Source organism: Chrysochloris asiatica, unplaced genomic scaffold (genome assembly GCF_000296735.1).
Source record: "Chrysochloris asiatica unplaced genomic scaffold, ChrAsi1.0 scaffold00087, whole genome shotgun sequence".
Lineage (NCBI taxonomy): Eukaryota > Metazoa > Chordata > Mammalia > Afrosoricida > Chrysochloridae > Chrysochloris > Chrysochloris asiatica.
In genome coordinates this window covers 11,571,965-11,591,951 of record NW_006408605.1, presented here as the reverse complement: position 1 = coordinate 11,591,951, position 19,987 = coordinate 11,571,965, and the positions used below count along the sequence as shown (strand labels likewise).

Genomic DNA, 19,987 nt, shown 5'->3' with positions numbered 1-19,987 from the left:
AAAAAAAAAAAGTAAAACTCTAATTGTTAACTATAAAAGCCACACTGTATAAACCTCTAATGACTTCTGTTGGACTTTTTAAAAAAACAGACAGGGGCTTGCTTGTTAAAACCCAACAGGGACTTAAGTGATTTTTTTCTTTTCATGCAGAATTAAAAGCAAAAATTAGTTAAAATGTCATATAATGCTATAGAATGCCTAAACTTTGCTCTTTTTTTCTTCAAACTTAAACACACACACACCCCCCACACTCAATACCTTACAACAGTTTTTCTTTTCATTTTCTGTTAAGAATTGTTAGGTATTTATTTATATAATTTATTATAGAAACATATTTCAAATAAGGATATTTACTAAAGTGACAACAAAACTTTGTTTTAAAATATGACAGTTAAAATTGTTATAATAAAAACCAAATATGACAAATCAACAATACCAATTTTGAAAAAATAGAAATATCAAAAAACTAAATATATGTATCACATGCCACAGATTATTTTAAAAATTGAAGAGGTCCTCGGAAAAAGAGAAATAACAATAATGTAGAGATGATAGATATAAAGCCAAATAAAGATGTGTATATGTAGAGAGAGATAAACTAGAAGAAAATATTTTGAGTGGTATTCATTTTGACAATAAAGACTTTTTCATTCATTAAGATTCTAGGGGAAAACACCTCATTGGGTAAAATAGGAGGAAAAACTTCAGCAAAAGGTTGGAAATTGAGAAGAAACAAAATGGAGGAAATGAAATAAAATCATATTGGTAGTAATGGTTCTTGTTAAGTGTCATCCAGTCAGTTCTAGGCCCTCTATAGGATTTTTCAGGAGTAGCTGGTGGGTTTTAACCCGACCTTGCAGTTAGCAGTCCAGTGCTTATCCTTCAATGTCATAACAAGACTCCTATTGGTAGTGGTGGTGTTAAATGCCTTGGGTCAGTTCCGACTCCTAGTGACCATCCTGTATAGGATTTCCAAGGAGCAACTGGTGGGTTTGAACTGCCTATTTTGTGGTTTGAAGTCCAGTGCTTATTCTACACACACACACAATTTAGCTAACCATCAAGAAAAGTATTAAAGAACAAATGCCTTTATTAGATGGGTTCTTATTAATAATTAGTTCCAAAACTATTCTGAAAAGTGGGGTTTTCCTCAATTTCACTAGTAGCGCCTTGGGGAAGAAAGTCAGAAATAATCGGTTTAAGGAACTTGAAGTCGCTTGTCCCAGAAGCTTCAGGTAGACAAACTTCATACTGGTAGCTCTTGGACAAGGTGCCGGTCCCGCTGACTTCCACCAAGTGGGCTGGAAAGTGGCCCTCAGGCACCGAGAAATCACCTATGGAGGCGGCCCTGTTTCTCCTGCAGAGCCGCACTGTGATGAACAGGAGCACAGAGAACAGGAAGAGGGATGACACCGACGCCAATGCAATGACTAAGTAGACAGTGAGCGACTCCTCCTGGACCTTGTCCGTGGCCACCTCTGGAAGCGGCAGGTAAGGCTGTGAGAAACCGTCCACTATAAGCACGTGCAGTGTGACGGTGACTGACATCGGTGGCTCGCCATTGTCTTTAATGAGCACTACCAATCTGTGCTTGGCCGCGTCGCGCTCACTCAGCAACCTGGCGGTGCGCACCTCGCCGTTGTGCGCCCACACGCTGAACAGTCCGGGTTCCGTGGCCTTGAGCAGCTGGTAAGACAACCAGGCGTTCTGACCCGAGTCATCGTCCACAGCCACCACTTTGGTCACCAGATAGTCTATCTGGGCCGCCCTGGGCACCAGCTCAGTGCAGGGCGTAGAGTCATTCTGAAGCGGGTACAGCACGAAAGGTGAGTTGTCATTGTCGTCCACCACCACTACGCGCACTAGCGCCTCGCTGCTCAGCGCTGGGGAGCCTGCGTCTGCAGCGCCCACGCGGAACTCGAAGAATCGCAAGGACTCGTAATCCAGCGACCTCAGAGCAAACAGGTGTCCATTGTCCGCGTTGATAGAGACCAAAGATGTGAGAGATAGGTGCGGGTCTTGGGGTGGCAGCAGTGAGTAGGTGATTTGGGCATTGGTGCCTGTGTCTTGGTCTGTGGCGCTGATGGTGCCCATGTGCAGGGCAGGACTGTTGTTTTCTCTGATGTACAGGGTGTAAGAAGCTTGAGTGAAAGTTGGAGCGTTGTCATTGACATCTGAAACCCACACCCTTATGGTGTGTTGGGTTTTCAGTCTGGGGGAACCCAAGTCTGTGACAGTGATGGTGATATTGTATTCTGCTCTTACTTCTCTGTCTAGTGAGCTCTCGATTGTCAGGGTGTAAAAATTCTTGACTGAAGGTTTCAGAAGAAAGGGAAGGCCATCTTGGATGGAGGAAACTGTCTTCCCGTTTAACCCAGAGTCAGGATCCCAAACACTGAAAACAGCAACTACAATGTCAAGCGAATTTTCTGGGATGGGGCTGGTGAGTGCAGATATAGTCACTTCTGGGGCATTATCATTCACATCCACCACCTGTAGGAGAAGAGTGCTTTTTCCTGAAAGACCTCCCCCATCCGTGGCCTCGATGTCCACTTCATAAAACAGAATTGTTTCATAATCTACTTGTGTAGTCAGTCGAATTTCTCCGGTGATAGGGTTAACCTCTAAAATTCTGCTAATATCTTCCGAAGGCTGAAAGAGTGTGTATGATATTTTCCCATAGACTCCGCTGTCTAAATCAATGGCAGAGACCTTGACAACCAGGGAACCTATGGGACTGTCCTCGGGAAACTGTACCTTGTAGAGAGATTGCTCAAACACTGGGGCATTGTCGTTTATGTCCACAACTTCAATGCGGATCTGGGTGGTCCCAGACCTGGGTGGAGAGCCTCCATCCAGCGCCGTGAGGGTTAATCTGAGTTCAGGCTCCTCCTCACGGTCTAGTTCTTTATCCAGTACCAGTTCAGGGTATTTTCTGCCGTCGCTGCGCTTGCTGGTTAGAACCCGGAAATGGGAGTTGGGACTGATTTCATATGTCTGAACATTATTGCTTCCTACATCCAAGTCTAGAGCATTCTTCAGAGGAAACGCATTTCCTAGAGGACTGTTCTCCAGTATTTTTAGAGTCATTTCTCTTTCGGAAAATACTGGAGAATGATCATTTATGTCTGTCACTCTCAGTTCAGCCTGAAATATCTCTAAGGGATTTTCCATTAACACTTGGAAATGTAGTAGACAAGGCTCAGCGGGGCCGCATAGCTCCTCTCTATCTAGTTTCTCATTTATTAGCAAATTACCAGTCTGAACATTCAACTGCAAATACTCTTTGTTTCCAGGAGAAATGATCCGAGTCCCTCGGGTAGACAGTTCTGCCAATCCCACCCCTAGGTCTATCCCTAGGTTTGCCACAAAGGAACCTCTCTCCATTTCTTCCATCACTGAATAAGGCCCCAACTCAGCGCCTGCCCTAGACGAACTGAGCAAAACAAAGAAAATTAGGACTTGCCTCTGTCTTCGATTGTTCATCCATCCAATCTCCATTGTTCTTTCCTGCAAATTTGGTTCACAGGAGCTTCATGTATGGGCAGGATCCTGGTAGCACAGTCTTGTAGTCCAGAATGTCATAAAATATCGCTGAATAGATTTAAAAGGAGGTCCACACCCGCTTTTACTCGGTTGAGAAAGCCTTTCTTTTGTTTGGCAGCTTAGGGAAACTGCACAGGCAATTCATTTTTCATCATCTTAACCTGCAGCGCCACCATGTGTTCTCGCTGCGGTATATATTTTCTGGTTTAACTCTAAAGGTAAAAATTTCCTTGATGTACTGAGCAGGCAATATCAACTGTGTTATGTCATACAAAACACTGAGTTATTTTTTCATGTTATGTTTATATGTTCAGATAGAGCTCTGTGTTACTGCACAGGGAGGAATACAAAAGCAAATGATCTCTCATTTTATTGATGGTTGAGATGTTGGCAGTTAAGTAAAATAACATTAAGCTGAGAAAAAAATATATAAGCAAAATGTTTCTGAAGTAACGAGAACAGTTTCACAACCATATATTTTTTCATAGAACATACCATAGAATTACAAATGAATGGATATTGTAAATTTTCAACCAGTGGAGGTTCTGAAAACAGTACTTAACCAATGCCATCAAAAAGAGAACTGTAAGCTTTTCTAAATTTTTGAAAAAAATATTTCCCAAATAAGTAGATCACAAGATTGGTCCACCATGCATTTGGATTTTCTTGTTTAGGCATTTCCATAATTTGAACTGAATTATAGTAAAGATTTCATGATATCTTTATCAAGTCATTGCTTTTGTTAACAATTTTTAGAAATCTGTTAATTACTTTGTCTGGGATTAAAACACCTAATCAATAAGTCCTAAATCCCTGGTAAAAAGATCTTCATGTGCCTTTTTTTGACCATAGGAGATACTACTAGACTGCATAATTTCTCCTACAACCAGCCAGGCTGTGGTAGGTAGAATCATGGTCTTCAAAAGATTTTCATATCCTAATATCTGGAACCTGTGAATATGTTAGCATACATGTCAAAAAGAAAAGTGCAGCTGTGATTAAGTTACAGACCTTGAGATGGGGAAATTATTTTAAATTATCTGTGTTGGTCCAACTTAATCACATGGGGAGTTCACTTTGTAGAATAGCAGTAGGAATACTTGATGAATTTCACTCCCTTAGTTAGGAAAACAATGCTACCAATGAATGTCTGACAGTATAGCAAATTGGTTAAGACATGGACATTTGAGTCGAGTCGGATGAACTTAAAATTCTCCTATTGTTCAGAATTGTGAGCAAGTAAGTCAACTTTTAAAGACTCAGTTTCCTGATATGTAAAAGGGGATAATAATGCCAACCTCCTTATGGTTTGACAGAGGAGCAAAAATATAATGCATAAAGCATAATGAATACAACTTTAAATAGAATTAAAATAAAACAATTCAAGCAACTGTACACTTAAGATTTGTACATTTTCCACACATACGTATGTATATATCACTAAAAATTTACTATGAAAAACAAAACAAACTAAAAGTACAACAAAATTGGAAGTACCACCAAAACTAAAACAATGATGATTTAAATGAGATAGAAGTTTCCTTATTTATTAAGTAAAAGGAGTTCCAAAATAGGCAATCCAGAGATGATGTAATGACTTCACTGATTATGAGGGACCCCTTGCTCTTTTTAGTTTATTCCACACAGTAAGAGTTCATTGTTTACATCACTAAGGATACTGTATAGTACAAAAGGGCTGTTCACGAGGTAGCCAAGACACTACATTCCAAGCAACACGGGGAACAGTTGTTGTTTTAAAGTGCTGTCAAGTCAGTTCAGACTCATAGTGTCTCATGTACAACAGAATGAAACACTGCATTATTCTCACAATTGTTATGTCAGATTCTAGTGTTTCAACCATTATCAATCCATTTCTTTGAGGGTATCCTCTCTTTTACTGACCCTCTACTTTACCCAGCATGATGTCTTCTTTTCCATGGACTGGTCCCTCCTGATAACATATTCAAAATACATGAGATGGCATCTTTTCATCCTGTTTCCTAATGAGCATTCTGGCTGTACTTCTTCCAAGACAGATATGTTCATTTTTCTGGCAGTCCCTGGTATAGTCAATATATTTTGCCAACACCATAATTCAAATGCATCAGTTAAAGAAGTAAAGTATCCCCTTCCTAGATAAATCATCTTCCTTAAAGCAAACTTACTGGAAGTCTCCTATAACATTTATACATACATCTCATGATATTAGCAGTCCTAGCTGTCAAGTAGGCTGGGAAATTTTACTCTTAAGACTTGACAGACTCATTAGTGTCCTGAACAAAATTTGAGATCCATTTCTAAAGAAAAAAAAAAAATATTGATAGAAATTGGGTGGCTACTGTCACAGTTTCTGTCACAGAAAAACTATGTTTAATGTTTCTCAAAATGGGAAAAGCCAGTTTCACTGCCATGATATTTCATCTCATAAGATAAATTGGTACAGTAATCTTGTCTCTTTTTAAACCAATGAAAAGCATTATGAAGTTGCATTAGAATCAACATAGGTATATTCATGAAAAGATGCACAATTAGCATAATATTTGTAGCTTAACATATTAGGGAAAACTACTTCAAAGAACTTTATGCCTATGAGGGACAGATCTTCTCTCTGCATAAATCTTTCCTTCCCAAATAGGAAGACTCCAGTGTAAATGTTAATACATTATTACTCTGTATGTTTCCAATGGTTTATAACTCATTAAAAAAAACCCAAAAGTTTACAGGAAAATAAAAGTGATTGCAAAGAGTTAGTTTTTTCACTTTTCCACCCTAAACACATTCCTCCTCTATTTCAGAGCAAAGGCTTGACTTTTGACTTGAAACTGACTTCATGTTTCAAGAGGCAAGATTTAGGATCATTAATCTTGTTACAGGCATGAAGAAAAGGTAACATACATTTTTATAAGGATAACATAAGAAATCTTGCAGGCAAGTTTGGTGCAATTTCAAATCCACAATAGATGGCCCAAACTATCACCATGAATCTACCATGAATTTTTAAAAATATGTAATATGAAAAAGAAGTATTGTTACTGAATACTGAAACCAAAATCATTCCTAAAGTTGGGGTTTTCTTCTATTTCTGACCCAGGGGAATGATTTTGGAAATTGGGTAAAATCGGCTTCAGAAATTTGAACTCACTGGTCCCTGAGCCTCCTGTCAGACAAACCTCATACTGGTAATTATGCGATAGTGTTCCAGTCCTGCTGACTTCTAACAAGTGGCCCGGAAAGTGGCTCTGAGGCACTGAGAGGTGATTCATTGAGGTCGTCCTGTGCCTCTTGCCCAGTCGCACCGCCACAAACAAAAGCACTGAGAACAGGAAGAGCGATGAGACGGAAGCCAAGGCAATGACTAAATAGACCGTGAGCGAGTCCGCTTGGGTCTCTTCCGAGGTCACCTCAGGGAGCGGCAGATAAGGCTGCGAGAAACCGTCTACCAAGAGCACCAACAGCGTGACGGTGGCCGACATTGGAGGCTCGCCATTGTCCTTAACCAGCACGACCAGTCTGTGCTTGGCTGCATCGCGCTCACTCAGCAGCCTGGTGGTACGTACCTCGCCGTTGTGTGCCCACACGCTGAACAGCCCGGGTTCTGTGGCCTTGAGCAGCTGGTAGGACAACCAGGCATTCTGGCCCGAGTCGCCGTCCACAGCCACAACCTTGGTCACCAGGTAGCCCGTCTCAGCCGCCCTGGGCACCAGCTCGGTGCAGGGCACAGAGCCGTTCTGTAGAGGGTACAGCACGAAGGGCGAGTTGTCATTATCGTCCACCACGACTACGCGCACCAGCGCCTCGCTGCTCAGAGCTGGAGAGCCTGCATCTACCGCGCCCACGCGGAACTGGAACGCTCTCAGGGCCTCGTAATCCAGAGACCTCAGAGCGAACAGTTGCCCGTTATCTGCGTTGATGGAGACCAAGGAGGCCAGAGGGAATTTCGGGTCGTGGGACAGCATCAGCGAGTAGGTGATTTGGGCATTGGTGCCAGAGTCTTGATCTGTGGCGCTAACAGTACCTATATGCAGGGCGGGGCTGTTGTTCTCGCGAACAAACAAAGTATAAGAGGTTTGGAAGAAGGTGGGTGCATTGTCATTGACGTCCGAGACCAGGATGATTACATTGAGCTGTGTTCTTAGTCTTGGGGTTCCCAAGTCCATGACGGTGATGGTGACATTGTACTCAGATCTACTCTCTCTGTCCAGAGGTCTGTCTGTTACTAGAGTGTAAAAGTTTTCGACAGAAGATTTCAGGAGGAATGGCAGATCATTCTGAATGGAACACTCTGTTCTTCCATTTTCTTCTGAATCAAGATCTGAAACACTGAAAACTGCAACCACAGTTTCAGGCGAGTTCTCAGCGATCAGACCGGTAAACGCAGTAATGGATATTTCTGGGGCATTATCGTTCACATCCATGACTTGAACCAAAACAATACATTTTCCAGAAAAGTCTCCAGCATCTCTGGCTTCCATATTAACTTCATAAGACGGAGCTGTTTCAAAATCAAGTTGTTTATTCAGTCTCATTTCTCCTGTACTGGGATTTACTTCAAAAGTTTTGCTAATCTCCTCTGAAACTTGAAAAAATGAATAAGAAATTTCTCCATTGGCTCCTATATCTATGTCAGTAGCAGAGACCCGGATAATCATGAAGCCTATGGGACTGTCCTCAGGGACCTGTACCTTATATAGAGGCTGCTCAAATTCAGGGGCATTGTCATTGGTGTCCAGGACTTCAATGTGGACCTGGACTGTTCCCGATCGAGGAGGAGAGCCACCATCCTGGGCCATGAGGGTTAACATGAGCACATGTTCCATCTCACGATCTAGCACTTTGTCCAGCACTAGCTCTGGATATGTACTATTGTTGCTGCGTTTTCGGGTGAGGACTTGAAAGTGGGAGTTGGAGCTGATGACATAATTCTTAATATTATTTCCACCTACATCCACATCCTTGGCACTTTTCAGAGGAAAGGTAGTCCCAGGAGGACTGCTTTCTGATATTTTTAGTAATATTTCTCTGTCCATGAACAATGGGGCGTGGTCATTTATGTCTATTACTTGCAATTCAGCTTGAAAAAACTCTAAGGGGTTTTCTAGCAAAATCTGGAAAGGTAGCACACAGGGCTCTGTGTCGCCGCACAGTTCCTCACGATCCAGTTTCTCATTTAGCACCACATCTCCAGTCTCCAGATCGAGTTGCAAACGCAGTTTGTTTCCCTTGGATATGACCCGAGCCCCACGCCTGATGAGTTCCCTCTGTCCCAGATCCAAGTCCTTTGCTATGTTGGTAACAAAGGAGCTGCCCTCAGTTTCCTCCACTACAGAATAACGCCTAGGTTCCGCGCCCGCCTGAGAAAAACCCAAGAAGAAACAGAAAAGAACGACTTGCCTTTGTCTGTAAATGAGCTTCCTGCTGGCCTCCATTGTTCTTTCTTGGTACAGCTTCCTGAGAGGATGGATTCACTGAATTGTAAAACCCCAGGAACTAAAACTCTGATTAAGCCACAAGATACTTCTTAAATATTTTGGCGAATAGACCTTTTCTCATCCCAATTTTCTTTCCTTGGTGTCCAAGCTTCCCCTTCGCTTCCAGGTTCTGTTGGTTAAAATTTGCTTGTTACAGAAGCCAGAGTTGCGGTTCCGGTTTGTACCTTCTTATCCTGTAGCGCCACCACGTGTTCTAATAGAATCTTACATTTTCTGGGATGGAAATGGATGCTATTTTCAAACTTTGCCTATATTATGTTGTACCACCTGCTAGGTACGGTTTACAACACTAGAATTATCTACACTTACTGCACAGACAACAGTCTGAAGGCCAAAAAAGGAAATGTTATTTAGTAGTAGGTACTTTACCATTGAGTTTTAAGCAGAAAGAAGCTATTTGGTTAACAGCCTGGTTGGGAAGAAAATATCCATGCAGGAATAATTTTTAAAACTAATTGGAACAACATAGAAATTATACACTTTTATTACCATGAGCTTTGAGAATACTTACTAGATGTGGACCCTGGAAACATTGTTTTTCTGTTTCCATTTTATCATCTGTAATGGGATAATAATTGTACTGACCACATAAAGATATAATCCTCCTCCCCACTCCCTCTGTAACTGAAGAAATAGACAGAGCTTAACTTATGAAATCAACTTCATCTATCTATTCATAAAACTATGCCTTGCATAGTCTTGAGACTTACAAGTTGTCAGTGAAATTTAAATTTAAGTTCTCTAAAGAATCCAACTTCTGGTGTGGCACTGTAGGATAAGCATTGGGCTGCTAACCACAAGATTGACTGTTCAGACCCACCAGCCGCTTCTTGTAAACCCTATACAAGATTGCTCTAAGTCAGAACCAACTCGATGCCACTTAATGACAACATCATTAATTAATAAGGAGCCCTGATGGCCTTGTAGGATAAGAACTGGAGTGCCAACTGCAAGGTTGGCAGTTCTGCTCCTCAGGAGAAAAATAAGACTACTGTCTCCTGTAAGTCTTTACAGCCTCTGAAATGCTTTATAGGGTCACTATGAGTCAGAATCTATTGTAGTAGAGTTTTTAAAAATCAGTAATATGTATTACATATATATCTAATGTTGCAGGCAGAATTTACTGATGCCATCTTTCTCAGATGTTCACATAAAGATCTTATTGTTATGATTTATGGTTCAAAACAAGCTATGCAAACTGGCAGTGGGGCAGGGGGGAAGTATTTAACTCATGTCAGAACAGACTTGTGAAGGAGTTGTTGGAACAGAATCACATCATAGTCCAGGACTACGTGTACTAGTTTCAATCGCCAGCATCGGTGTTTACTATTTTCATAACACAGTCTTGTTGAAATTATCTGAATAGTTTTCAAAGAAATAGGAGTTACAGATGATCATAACAAATAAAATGTCTTCTTAATTTCTAGAATCTGAATAATTTAGGGATCATTTATGTTTTTCTTTAATACTACATATCTAATATTTTTTTTTTTATAACTTCATGGTTCTTTATTGATATATCTGGAGTGGGAAACTCTTTTATAGTAAATTTTCCAATTTAAGCAGGAAAACATTACAAAAGTAGGTAGGAAAGACTGTAGAAAATTTATGAACTAATGATGCAATCAAAATTATATAATTATCCTATTCATTACCATTCATCTTTTCTGTGAAATGAATGTAACTATTAAGAAAGCAAAGAGAAAGTACAGGTTGATCTTTTTATTCTTTTACTTGGAATTTGGTTAGTTCAGAGCATAATAAAAAGTTGATCCAGAAAAACTAGACAATTGGTCTATAAGAAAATACAAACCATAGACCAATACATATATTATTATTTATAAATTTAGTAAATCTATGACCAGGAGTATAAACATGAAAGGATGATTTCTTCTCCTTAATTAGGAGGGAAATTTGGCTGGTACTAAAGTGTATTTTAAGGTTATGAATTGGGCTGCTAATCTCAAGGTCAGCAGTTCAAAACTACCAGCTGTTCCACAGGAGAAAGAGGAGGCTTTCTGCTCCCATAAAGATTTACAGCTTCGGAAATCCTGTATAGGGTTGCTATGAGGCAGAATCGACTCCATGGCATACTACCACCACCGCCACCAAAATGTATTTTGGACATGTTATTAAGATGGACCAATCCCTAGAAAAGGACACCATGCTTGGTAAAATGGAAGGTCAGCGAAAAAGTGGAAGAACACCCAAAGAAATGGGCTGACAAAGAGGCAACAACAATGGGCTCAAACGTAGCAACAATTGTGTGGATGACACAGGATCTGGCAGTATTTCATTCGGTTTGCATAGAGTTGCTGTGAGTTGAACCAACTAGGCAGCACCTAACAACAACAACAAATTATAAACACATAAGTAAGGCATGTTTACAATGTCACTGACCCAGAGTCAATTTATTAACTGATGAATTCACTGAATCTTTACGAGCATTTGATTCCTAATTTATAAAATGCCTCCTAGAGACTGTTGTTGTTGTTAACTGCTGTCAAGTCGATTCTGACCCATAGCAACCCTGAATAGGGTTTCCAAGGAGCAGCTGGTGAGCTTGAACCACTGACCTTGCAATTCAAATGACTTTGCAGTCTGACGCATTAGCCCATAGCACCACACCAGGTACTCTTGAGATTAGAAGTGCTAAAATAGTGTATGATGCATAATAAATGCAAACACTTTAAAAGCTTACAAGTAAAATTTTTGCTTTTGAAATACTTGTATAGCGTTCTAAACAACTCAGAAAATGAAAGAAGCAATAAAGATGAAAGACAATAAAATACAATTTAAACAAGATTTATTATGTCATTTAGTATGGAGCATTAATCATAACTACTTAAGATAAAATACGACACATGTAAATTCCATGTTTTGTAGAGGGCTAAAGAGCTCTGGTAGCAGTGGTTATGAATCGGGGTGCTAACCTCATGGTCAGCAGTTCGAATCTACCAGCAGTTTCGTGGGAGCAAGATGATGCATTCTGCTCCCGCAAAGATTTACAGCCTCATAAATCCTATACAGGGTTGCTAAGAGTGGGAACCAACTCCGGGGCACACCACCACCACCACCACCACCATCATTTAGTCCTGGTGTGCCGCTGCAGGATAATACACTGGACTGCAAGGTTGGTTTGAACCTCAAGATGGGCAATTCTTTGAAACTCTAAACAGGGTCGCTGAGTAGGCACTTAACATCAACATTTAGGACTGAAGCTGGATCTGTCTGTGCAAAGGAAATTATTGACATCCAGAGTACTTGAAATAATGTGAAATCGTTTTTTATGTTTTTTTTCCCAGGTGCCTCAGAATTTCTTAGTAGGACTATATTTACAGACACAATAGAATAGCACTTATTTTTCATTTCTTATCAAAAATCTAAATTATTCTGAAATGAGAGATTTTCTTTCAATTCTCTCTCAGTGCTCTTGGGTGGAAGACTGGGGATAATTGGTTTTAGAAACTTAAACTCACTGGCCCGGGAACCTTCTGTTAGACACACCTTGTACTGGTAGCTCTGGGACAGCGTCCCAGTACCGCTGAAGTCTACCAAGTGGTCCGAAAAGTGTCCCTCAGGCACTGAACAGCGACTCACCGGGACGGACTTATTCCTTCTGCACAAATGGACCGTGATGAACAAAAGTATAGAGGCCAAGAAGAGTGAGGAGACTGATGTCAAAGCAATGAACAGGTAGACGGTAAGCGAGTCGCTCTGGGTCTCATTCGGGGCTACTTCCGGGAGCGGCAGGTAAGGCTGAGAGAAACCGTCCACCAGGACCACGTGCAGTGTGATAGTGGATGACATTGGCGGCTCGCCATTGTCCTTGACCAGCACGACCAGTCTGTGCTTGGCCACATCTCGCACGCTCAGCAGCCTGGCAGTGCGCACCTCACCGTTGTGCGCCCACACGCTGAACAGTCCGGGTTCCGTGGCCTTGAGTAGCTGGTAGGACAGCCAGGCGTTCTGGCCTGAATCGCTGTCCACGGCCACCACCTTGGTCACCAGGTAACCCGCCTCAGCCTCCCTGGGCACCAGCTCAGTGCAGGGCGTAGAGATATTTTGCAGCGGGTACAGTACGAAGGGCGAGTTGTCGTTGTCGTCCACCACCACCACGCGCACCAGCGCCTCGCTGCTCAGTGACGGAGAGCCTTCATCTGCCGCGCTCACGTGGAACTCGAACGTTCGCAGGACCTCGTAATCTAGCGACCTCAGAGCGAAAAGTTGCCCGTTGTTTGCATTGATGGAGACCAAAGAGGCGAGAGGGAGGTGCTGGTCGTGGGAGGGCAGCAGCGAGTAGGTGACTTGAGCGTTGGTACCTGAGTCTCTGTCTGTGGCGCTGACCGTGCCCATGTGTACTGCGGGGTTGTTGTTCTCTCTGATAAGCAGGGTGTAGGAGGTTTGGGCAAAGGTGGGAGCATTGTCATTGACATCAGAGACTTGCACTCTAATGGTGTGCTCGGTTTTCAGCCTGGGTGACCCCAAATCGGTGACAACGATTGTGACATTGTATTCGGCGTTCCATTCTCTGTCCAAAGGTTTCCCTGTTACCAAAGTGTAAAAATTCTCTACTGATGGCTTCAGTATGAAGGGAAGATCTTCCTGGAGGAAGCATATCATTTTTCCATTGTTCCCTGAATCTCTGTCACGAATTCTAAAAATAGCAGCGACCGTTTCCGGGGCGTTTTCAGCAACTGGGTTAGTAAATGATGACAAGAGCAGTTCTGGCGGGTTATCATTTATATCTGTTACCTGAACTGCCACAGTACATTTTCCAGAAAGTCCTCCGCCATCTTTGGCCTGAATGGTTAATGTATAAGTTTGGATTGCCTCATAGTCCAACTGGATTCTAAGATGGAGATCGCCAGATGTGGAATTGATTTGAAACGTTTTGAGAATTCTTTCGGTGGCATAAAAAAATGCATAAGCTATTTCCCCATTGCTTCCTGTATCTAAGTCATTAGCTGACACGGCCACAATCAGAGAACCCACCGGGTTGTTCTCTGGTACTTGCACCTTGTACAGCGACTGCACAAATTTGGGGGCATTGTCATTTATGTCCAATACCAGGATCCTTACCAGAGCTGTCCCAGATCTAGGCGGTGAGCCGCCGTCCAAGGCTGTTAGGGTTAAATTGAGTTCAGGCACCTCTTCGCGATCCAGCGTTTTATCCAGTACCAGTTCTGGATAGATAGTCCCCTCCCCGCTCTCATGGACATTAATATGGAAATAGGCATTCGGGCTGATGGTGTAGTTACGTAGGCTGTTGACCCCAACATCGGAATCCTGTGCACGTTCTAGGAGAAATACCTCCCCTGGCGTGGTACTTTCTAATATTTTCAAGGGAATTTCTCCATCTAGAAATACTGGAGAATGATCGTTGATGTCTCTGACCCAAAGTTCAGCACGGTAAATCTTAAAGGGTTTTTCCATTAATAACTGGAAAGGCAACACACAGGGATCTGTAGGCCCGCACAGTTCCTCTCGGTCCAATTTCTCATTTAATATTATATCACCAGTAAGCGGATTTAGTAGTAAAAATCTTATGCTCTGATCTGAAACGATTCTAGGTCCTCGTGCTGACAGTTCCTCAACCCCCAATCCCAAGTCATTTGCAAAATTAGTAAGAAACGTGCCTCTCTCTGTTTCCTCCGCCACAAAATAGCGCAACGGTTCCGCGCCAGCCCAGGACACACCCAGAAGAAAGACACAAAGAAATAAGACTTGCCTTTTCTGTTCAGCACGCTCCACCCCAGCCTCCATTCTTCCCTGGAATCTTCACGAAAACTTCCAAAGGACCTCAAACTGTTCTCGGAAATGGCAGCAACCGAAATCCTTGGAAATCACCTCGATAATAGAAATGTTTGTGAGGAGGTAGCTCCACTTTCCCTCACTCCTGTTCCTATGTTTTCCTTTCCATTACTTTTCTGGTCAGCTATCTTCTTTACGCTGGAACACGCAGCAAGCTCTGTGTTCTCTTTCCTCCTCACCCCCCCCCCCCTTTTTTTTTTTTAGTCAACAGCGCCACCTTGCGTGTTTTGTATGTTATTCCTTTTCTCAAGAATAGAAGAAAAAAGATGGCGGATTGAAGGAATGATTTTTCCCAGTGTCTGCTGCTTCATGCCATCTTTTCCCTCAAACGGTTTCCGTAATTTTAGTAAGTGCTTACATTGTTTTTCCTTCCGGTAGTCTGAATTCATAGCAAAATTAATCTGTTGTTATCTTAAATAGGAAGGTATGAGTTTAAACCCTGGTTCCCCCGCAAAAAGAAATTTTAAGAAAACTTCCTATTTTAAAAGTTGATAGTAATGGATATATTAAAAATAACGCCTTCATCAAAAGGTCAACAAATAACAGCTGGGGATCTTTTATTAGTAAATCACTTAACTGTCATTTGTCATTTGCTCTGAGGTGTTATTGGCATTTTTTTCTTCACTTGTATGTGAATTAAACAATCTCTCAGGTTTCAAAAAGGAGCCCTGGTGGCACAGTGGTTAAAGCACTTGCCTGCTAATTAAAAGATTGGAGGTTCAAACCAACCAACTACTCTGAGTAAAACAATATGGCAGCCTGCCCCAGCCTAAAGATTACAACCTAAGAAATCCTATGGGCCAGTTCTATTCTGTTTTAATGAGTTGCTGAGTTAGAATCCACTCGACAACAATGGGATTTGGGTTTCTGATTTCTGTAACACTTTCTGACGCCCAACTTCACTATTTGATATACTTTAAGTATTAGATAAAAATTATTTTTCATATAAAATCTCAATTATTAGGACCTCCAATATCCAGTGAATACTAGTAAAATTAGTAGTAGCAAGAAGATCTTTCTTCCTTTGTAAATGTGCTCCTAGTATTTCATTAACAGTTGGTTTACATTAAAGGTAAATACTCCTGTTTATTTTTTGTATCAAGAAAGGTTTCTTCTATTGCTTTTTCCTTTCACATTGTTTTTGTTGTTAATTGCTGTCAAGTTGACTTGAAATCATAGGGATCCTGTATAGGATTTCCGAGGCTGTATGCCATTCTCTCATGGAGCAGCTGGTAGACCTTGTGGTTCACATTCCAGTGCTTATCCTACAGAACCAAGCATTCCCATTCTTTCATATATGTAAGATATTTTTGATACCTGGTTAAATTATACTTTCATTCTTTAGCTTTGAGTTCTTGATAAAAATAACATTTATTAATCATGATTTTTTAAAATGTAAAATAGAATTTTATTTTTAGGATCTTTCTGACCTATATTGTTCTGTGTGTGTGTCTCTCTCTCTCTTTCTCCTACATACTTTCTGTGATTTTGTTATGAAATTATTCTGGCCTCACAGAATGGGCTAGGATTATATCTGTTTTTATGCTATAGAATGGTTTTATAATTTGATTATTATCTGTTTCTACATGATTAGAGCTGACTGTTTCAGTTGGTTGGGTTTGGTAGTTTCTCTATGACTATCTTTTCAATTTTACTTTTGGTTATTGATCTGTTCCGATTTTATTTCCTTTTAAAGTATTTTTATTTTATTTTAAAATAATTTATTTTATCTATATTTTCAAATTACTTGGTATCATGCTTTCATTGTATTTTTGTCTTTGTCTTTGCAGTCCAGCACGTTATCCTGCAGCGCCATACCAGCACTACTAAAGCTGATAGTATTATCCCCAAATTGTTGCTGTTGTTGTTATGTGCTGTTGAGTCCATTCCAGTGCATAGCAACCCTGTTTAGGTTTTCCAAAAAGCAGCTGGTGAACTTGAACTGCTGACCTTGCAGATCAAACCAACTTTGCAGTCTAGTGCATTAACCCACAGCACCACACCAGGACTCCATTTTTTGCCTTTAGTTTTGTTTTATTAATTTTTTTCTTGTGATTTCTTGTTGAAACTTACAAGAGCTCTATTTTAATGTACTTTTAACTTTTTCAAAATAATATATACCCTAAGTTCAAAATCAAATAGTAGAAATAGAATCACGTAAGATACAATAATTTCCTTCCTTTTTCCTCCTTGCTTCTCTCAGTTGTGCTCCCAAGAGAGCCATTTTAAAAATTCTTTTGGTTATTACTACTGACATTAACCTGTATACGTATATATTTTGATTAATTAATATTAAATAACATCAGTTGACTTCTGTTGGATTAGGTTTTACTTCTTGTACACTTTGAAGGACTTTGCATTCATTACATGATTCATAATATTGTTGGGAACATTGCTGTATGTTCATTATACGTTTCCTCACTTTTTTATTTTTGAAGTTATTGATTGTCTTCCTTTTCATTTACTTAGCTTTCCTTATATGTTGTTATCATTGTTAAGTGCTGTTGAGTCAATTCTGACCCATAGCGACCCTGTATAGGGTTTCCAAGAAGCAGCTGGTGAGCTTGAGCCACCAAACTTACAGTTCAAATGACTTTGCAGTCTGACGCATTAGTCCACAGTGCCACACCAGGACTCCTACATGTAGTTTTTAGGTGCAGTTGAATTGATTCCAACACATAGCAACCCTATTCTCAACAGAACAAAACACTGCTCAGTCCTGCACCATCCTCATTTGTTATGTTTGAACTCTTTGTTGCACCACTATGTCAATCCACCTTATTGGGGATCTTCCTCTGTTTTTGGATGACCCTTGCTTTTAGGGAGCATTCTGTCTGCACTCTCCAAAGACAGATTTGTTTGTTCTTCTGGAAGTCCATGGTACTTTAACTATTCTTCTCCAGTATCACAATTCAAGTGCATCAATCTCTTTTGATTTTCCTTATTCATTGCCCAGCTTTCATATGAATATAAGGCAATTAAAAATACCTTTAGCTTGAATCAGGGATACTTTAGTCATCAAAGTGGCATATTTGCTCTTTAATGCTTTAAAGAGATCTTGCGCAGCAGATCTGCCCAGTTCAATACATAATTTGATTCCTTGACTAGCTTCCAGGTACGGATTGTGGATCCAACTGAAATGAAATCCTTGACAAATTCAATCCTTTCTCTGTGTATCATGATGTTGTTTAGGTCCAGTTATGAGGATTTTTGTTTTCTTTACACTGAGTAGTTCATATCGACGGCTGTATTCTCTCATCTTCATCAGCTAGTGTTTCAAGTCCTCATCACTTTCAGCGAGCAAGGTTGTGTCATCTGCATATTGCAGGTTGCTAATGAGACTTCCATGTTCCTCTTCATATAGTCCAGTTTTTTGGATTATTTGCTCAGTATATAAATTGAATAAGTATGCTTAAGGGATACAACCTTGACATGCACCTTTCTTAATTTTAAACCATTCGGTAAGGATCCCCTTGTTCTGTTAAAAAACTGCATCTTGGTCTATGTACAGGTTCCCCATGAGCACATTAAGTGTTCTGAAATTCCCATTCTTCATACTTTTTATCTACAGTTTGTTATGATCCACACAACCCAATGTCTTTGCATAGTCCACAAAACATAAATAAACATCTTTCTAGTATTCTCTACTTTTAGCCAATATTTATCTGATGTCTTCTTCTGAATCCAGCTTGGACTTCTGGCAACTCTTTGTTGATGTGCTGCAGCAACCATTTTAAAATGATCTTCAGCTAAATTTTACTTGCATGTGATATTAATAATATTGTTCAATAATTTCTACCTTCTGTTGGGTTACCTTTCTTTAGAATTGGGACAAATATGGATCTCTTCCAGTCAGTTGGCCAGGTAGCTGTCTTAAAAATTCATTGGCATAGACTAATGAGTTCTTCCAGCACTGCATAAATTTGTTGAAACATTTCAGTTGGTAGTCCATCAATTCCTAGGGTCTTGTTTTACCCTAATGCCTTCACTGCAGTTTAGACTTCTTTCTGAATTACATGGGTTTTTGATCATCTGCTACCTACTGAAATGTATGGATATCAAACAGTTCTTTCTGGTAGTGACTTGGTATATTCCTTCCATTTTCTTTTGATGCTTTCTATATCATTCAATATTTTGCTCATGTTGTTGTTGTTAGGAGCTGTCCAGTTGGTTTCAACTCATAACGACACTTTGTGTAACGGAATGAAATACTTCCTGGTCCTGTGCCATCCTCACAATTATTGTTATGCTTGAACCATTGCTAATGCCATTGTGGGAATCCATCTCTTTGGGGGACTTCTTCTTTTTTGCTGACCATCCCTTTTACCAAGCACAGTGTCCTTCTCCAGGACCTGGTCCCTCCTGATATCATGGACAATGTTTCATCATCCTAGCTTCTAAGTATGGTGCTTCTTTCAATACAGATTTCTTTGTTCTTGTGACAGTCCATGGTACTTTTAATGTTCTTCTACAAAATCATAACTCTAAAACATCAATTCTTCTATGGTCTTCCTTATTAAGTCTCCAACTTTTATTTGCATATAAGGCCATTGAAAATATCATGGCTTGGGTCAGGTGCACCTTAGTCCTCAAACTGACATCTTTGCTCTTGAACATTTTAAAGAGAGGTCTATGCAGCAAATTTGCCTATTGCAATATGTAGTTTAATTGTTTGACTACTGCTTCCATGAATGTTGATTGTGGATCCAAACAAAATGAAGCCTTTGAAAATTTCAATCTTTCCTCTATCTTAATGTTATTTATTGATACAGTTATGAGGATTTTTGTTTACTTTACATTGAGATGTAACCCATACTGCAGGCTGTGATTTTAGATTTTCATGAGTAAGTATTTTAAGTTCTTTTCACTTTCAGCAAGTAAGGTTGTATCATCTGCATGTCACAGGTTATTAATGAGTCTTCCTCCAATCCTGATGCCAAGTTCTTCTTCATACAATCCAGGTTCTCAGATTATTTGCTCAGTATGCAGATTGAGTAAGCATGGTGAAAGAGTACAATCCTAGTGAATACCTTCCCTGATTTTAAACTATTCAGTACTTTGGTCTTTTCGAACGACCACCTCTTGGTTCATGTACAGGTTCCTCATGAGCACGGTTAAGAGTTCCAGAATATACATTC

The 19,987-nt window shown here is 40.4% G+C and overlaps 3 protein-coding genes across 3 annotated transcripts in view; all 3 read right to left on the bottom strand.

Annotated features, from left to right (window-relative positions):
* Positions 1–3,501, bottom strand: part of PCDHB16 (protocadherin beta 16) — a 4,072-nt gene extending 571 nt beyond the window's left edge. Inside the window, exon 1 of the mRNA XM_006866184.1 lies at positions 1,246–3,501. Coding sequence (XP_006866246.1) covers positions 1,246–3,501 — 2,256 coding nt within the window. The remainder of the gene's footprint in view (positions 1–1,245) is intronic.
* A 3,074-nt stretch (positions 3,502–6,575) lies between these two features.
* On the bottom strand, positions 6,576–8,972 carry LOC102840472 (protocadherin beta-13-like). Its single transcript, XM_006866183.1, has one exon. The coding sequence runs from the start codon at positions 8,970–8,972 to the stop codon at positions 6,576–6,578; it is 2,397 nt and encodes a 798-aa protein (XP_006866245.1).
* Positions 8,973–12,410: 3,438 nt separating this feature from the next.
* Positions 12,411–14,801, bottom strand: PCDHB7 (protocadherin beta 7). Its single transcript, XM_006866238.1, has 2 exons — positions 13,306–14,801; positions 12,411–13,170 (listed from the first exon to the last, which is right to left on the bottom strand). Exons 1-2 carry the CDS (start codon positions 14,799–14,801, stop codon positions 12,411–12,413), a joined length of 2,256 nt encoding a protein of 751 aa, XP_006866300.1.
* Positions 14,802–19,987: the final 5,186 nt, after the last annotated feature.

Bases quoted from the DNA above. Each gene is read 5' to 3' on its own strand.
- PCDHB7 (XM_006866238.1), bottom strand. From the start codon at position 14,801: ATGGAGGCTGGGGTGGAGCGTGCTGAACAGAAAAGGCAAGTCTTATTT. The intron at 13,171-13,305 runs CCCTCTCGCCTC...GTCACTGAGCAG, and splicing joins CCCTCCCACGACCAGCACCT to CGAGGCGCTGGTGCGCGTGG.
- LOC102840472 (XM_006866183.1), bottom strand. From the start codon at position 8,972: ATGGAGGCCAGCAGGAAGCTCATTTACAGACAAAGGCAAGTCGTTCTT.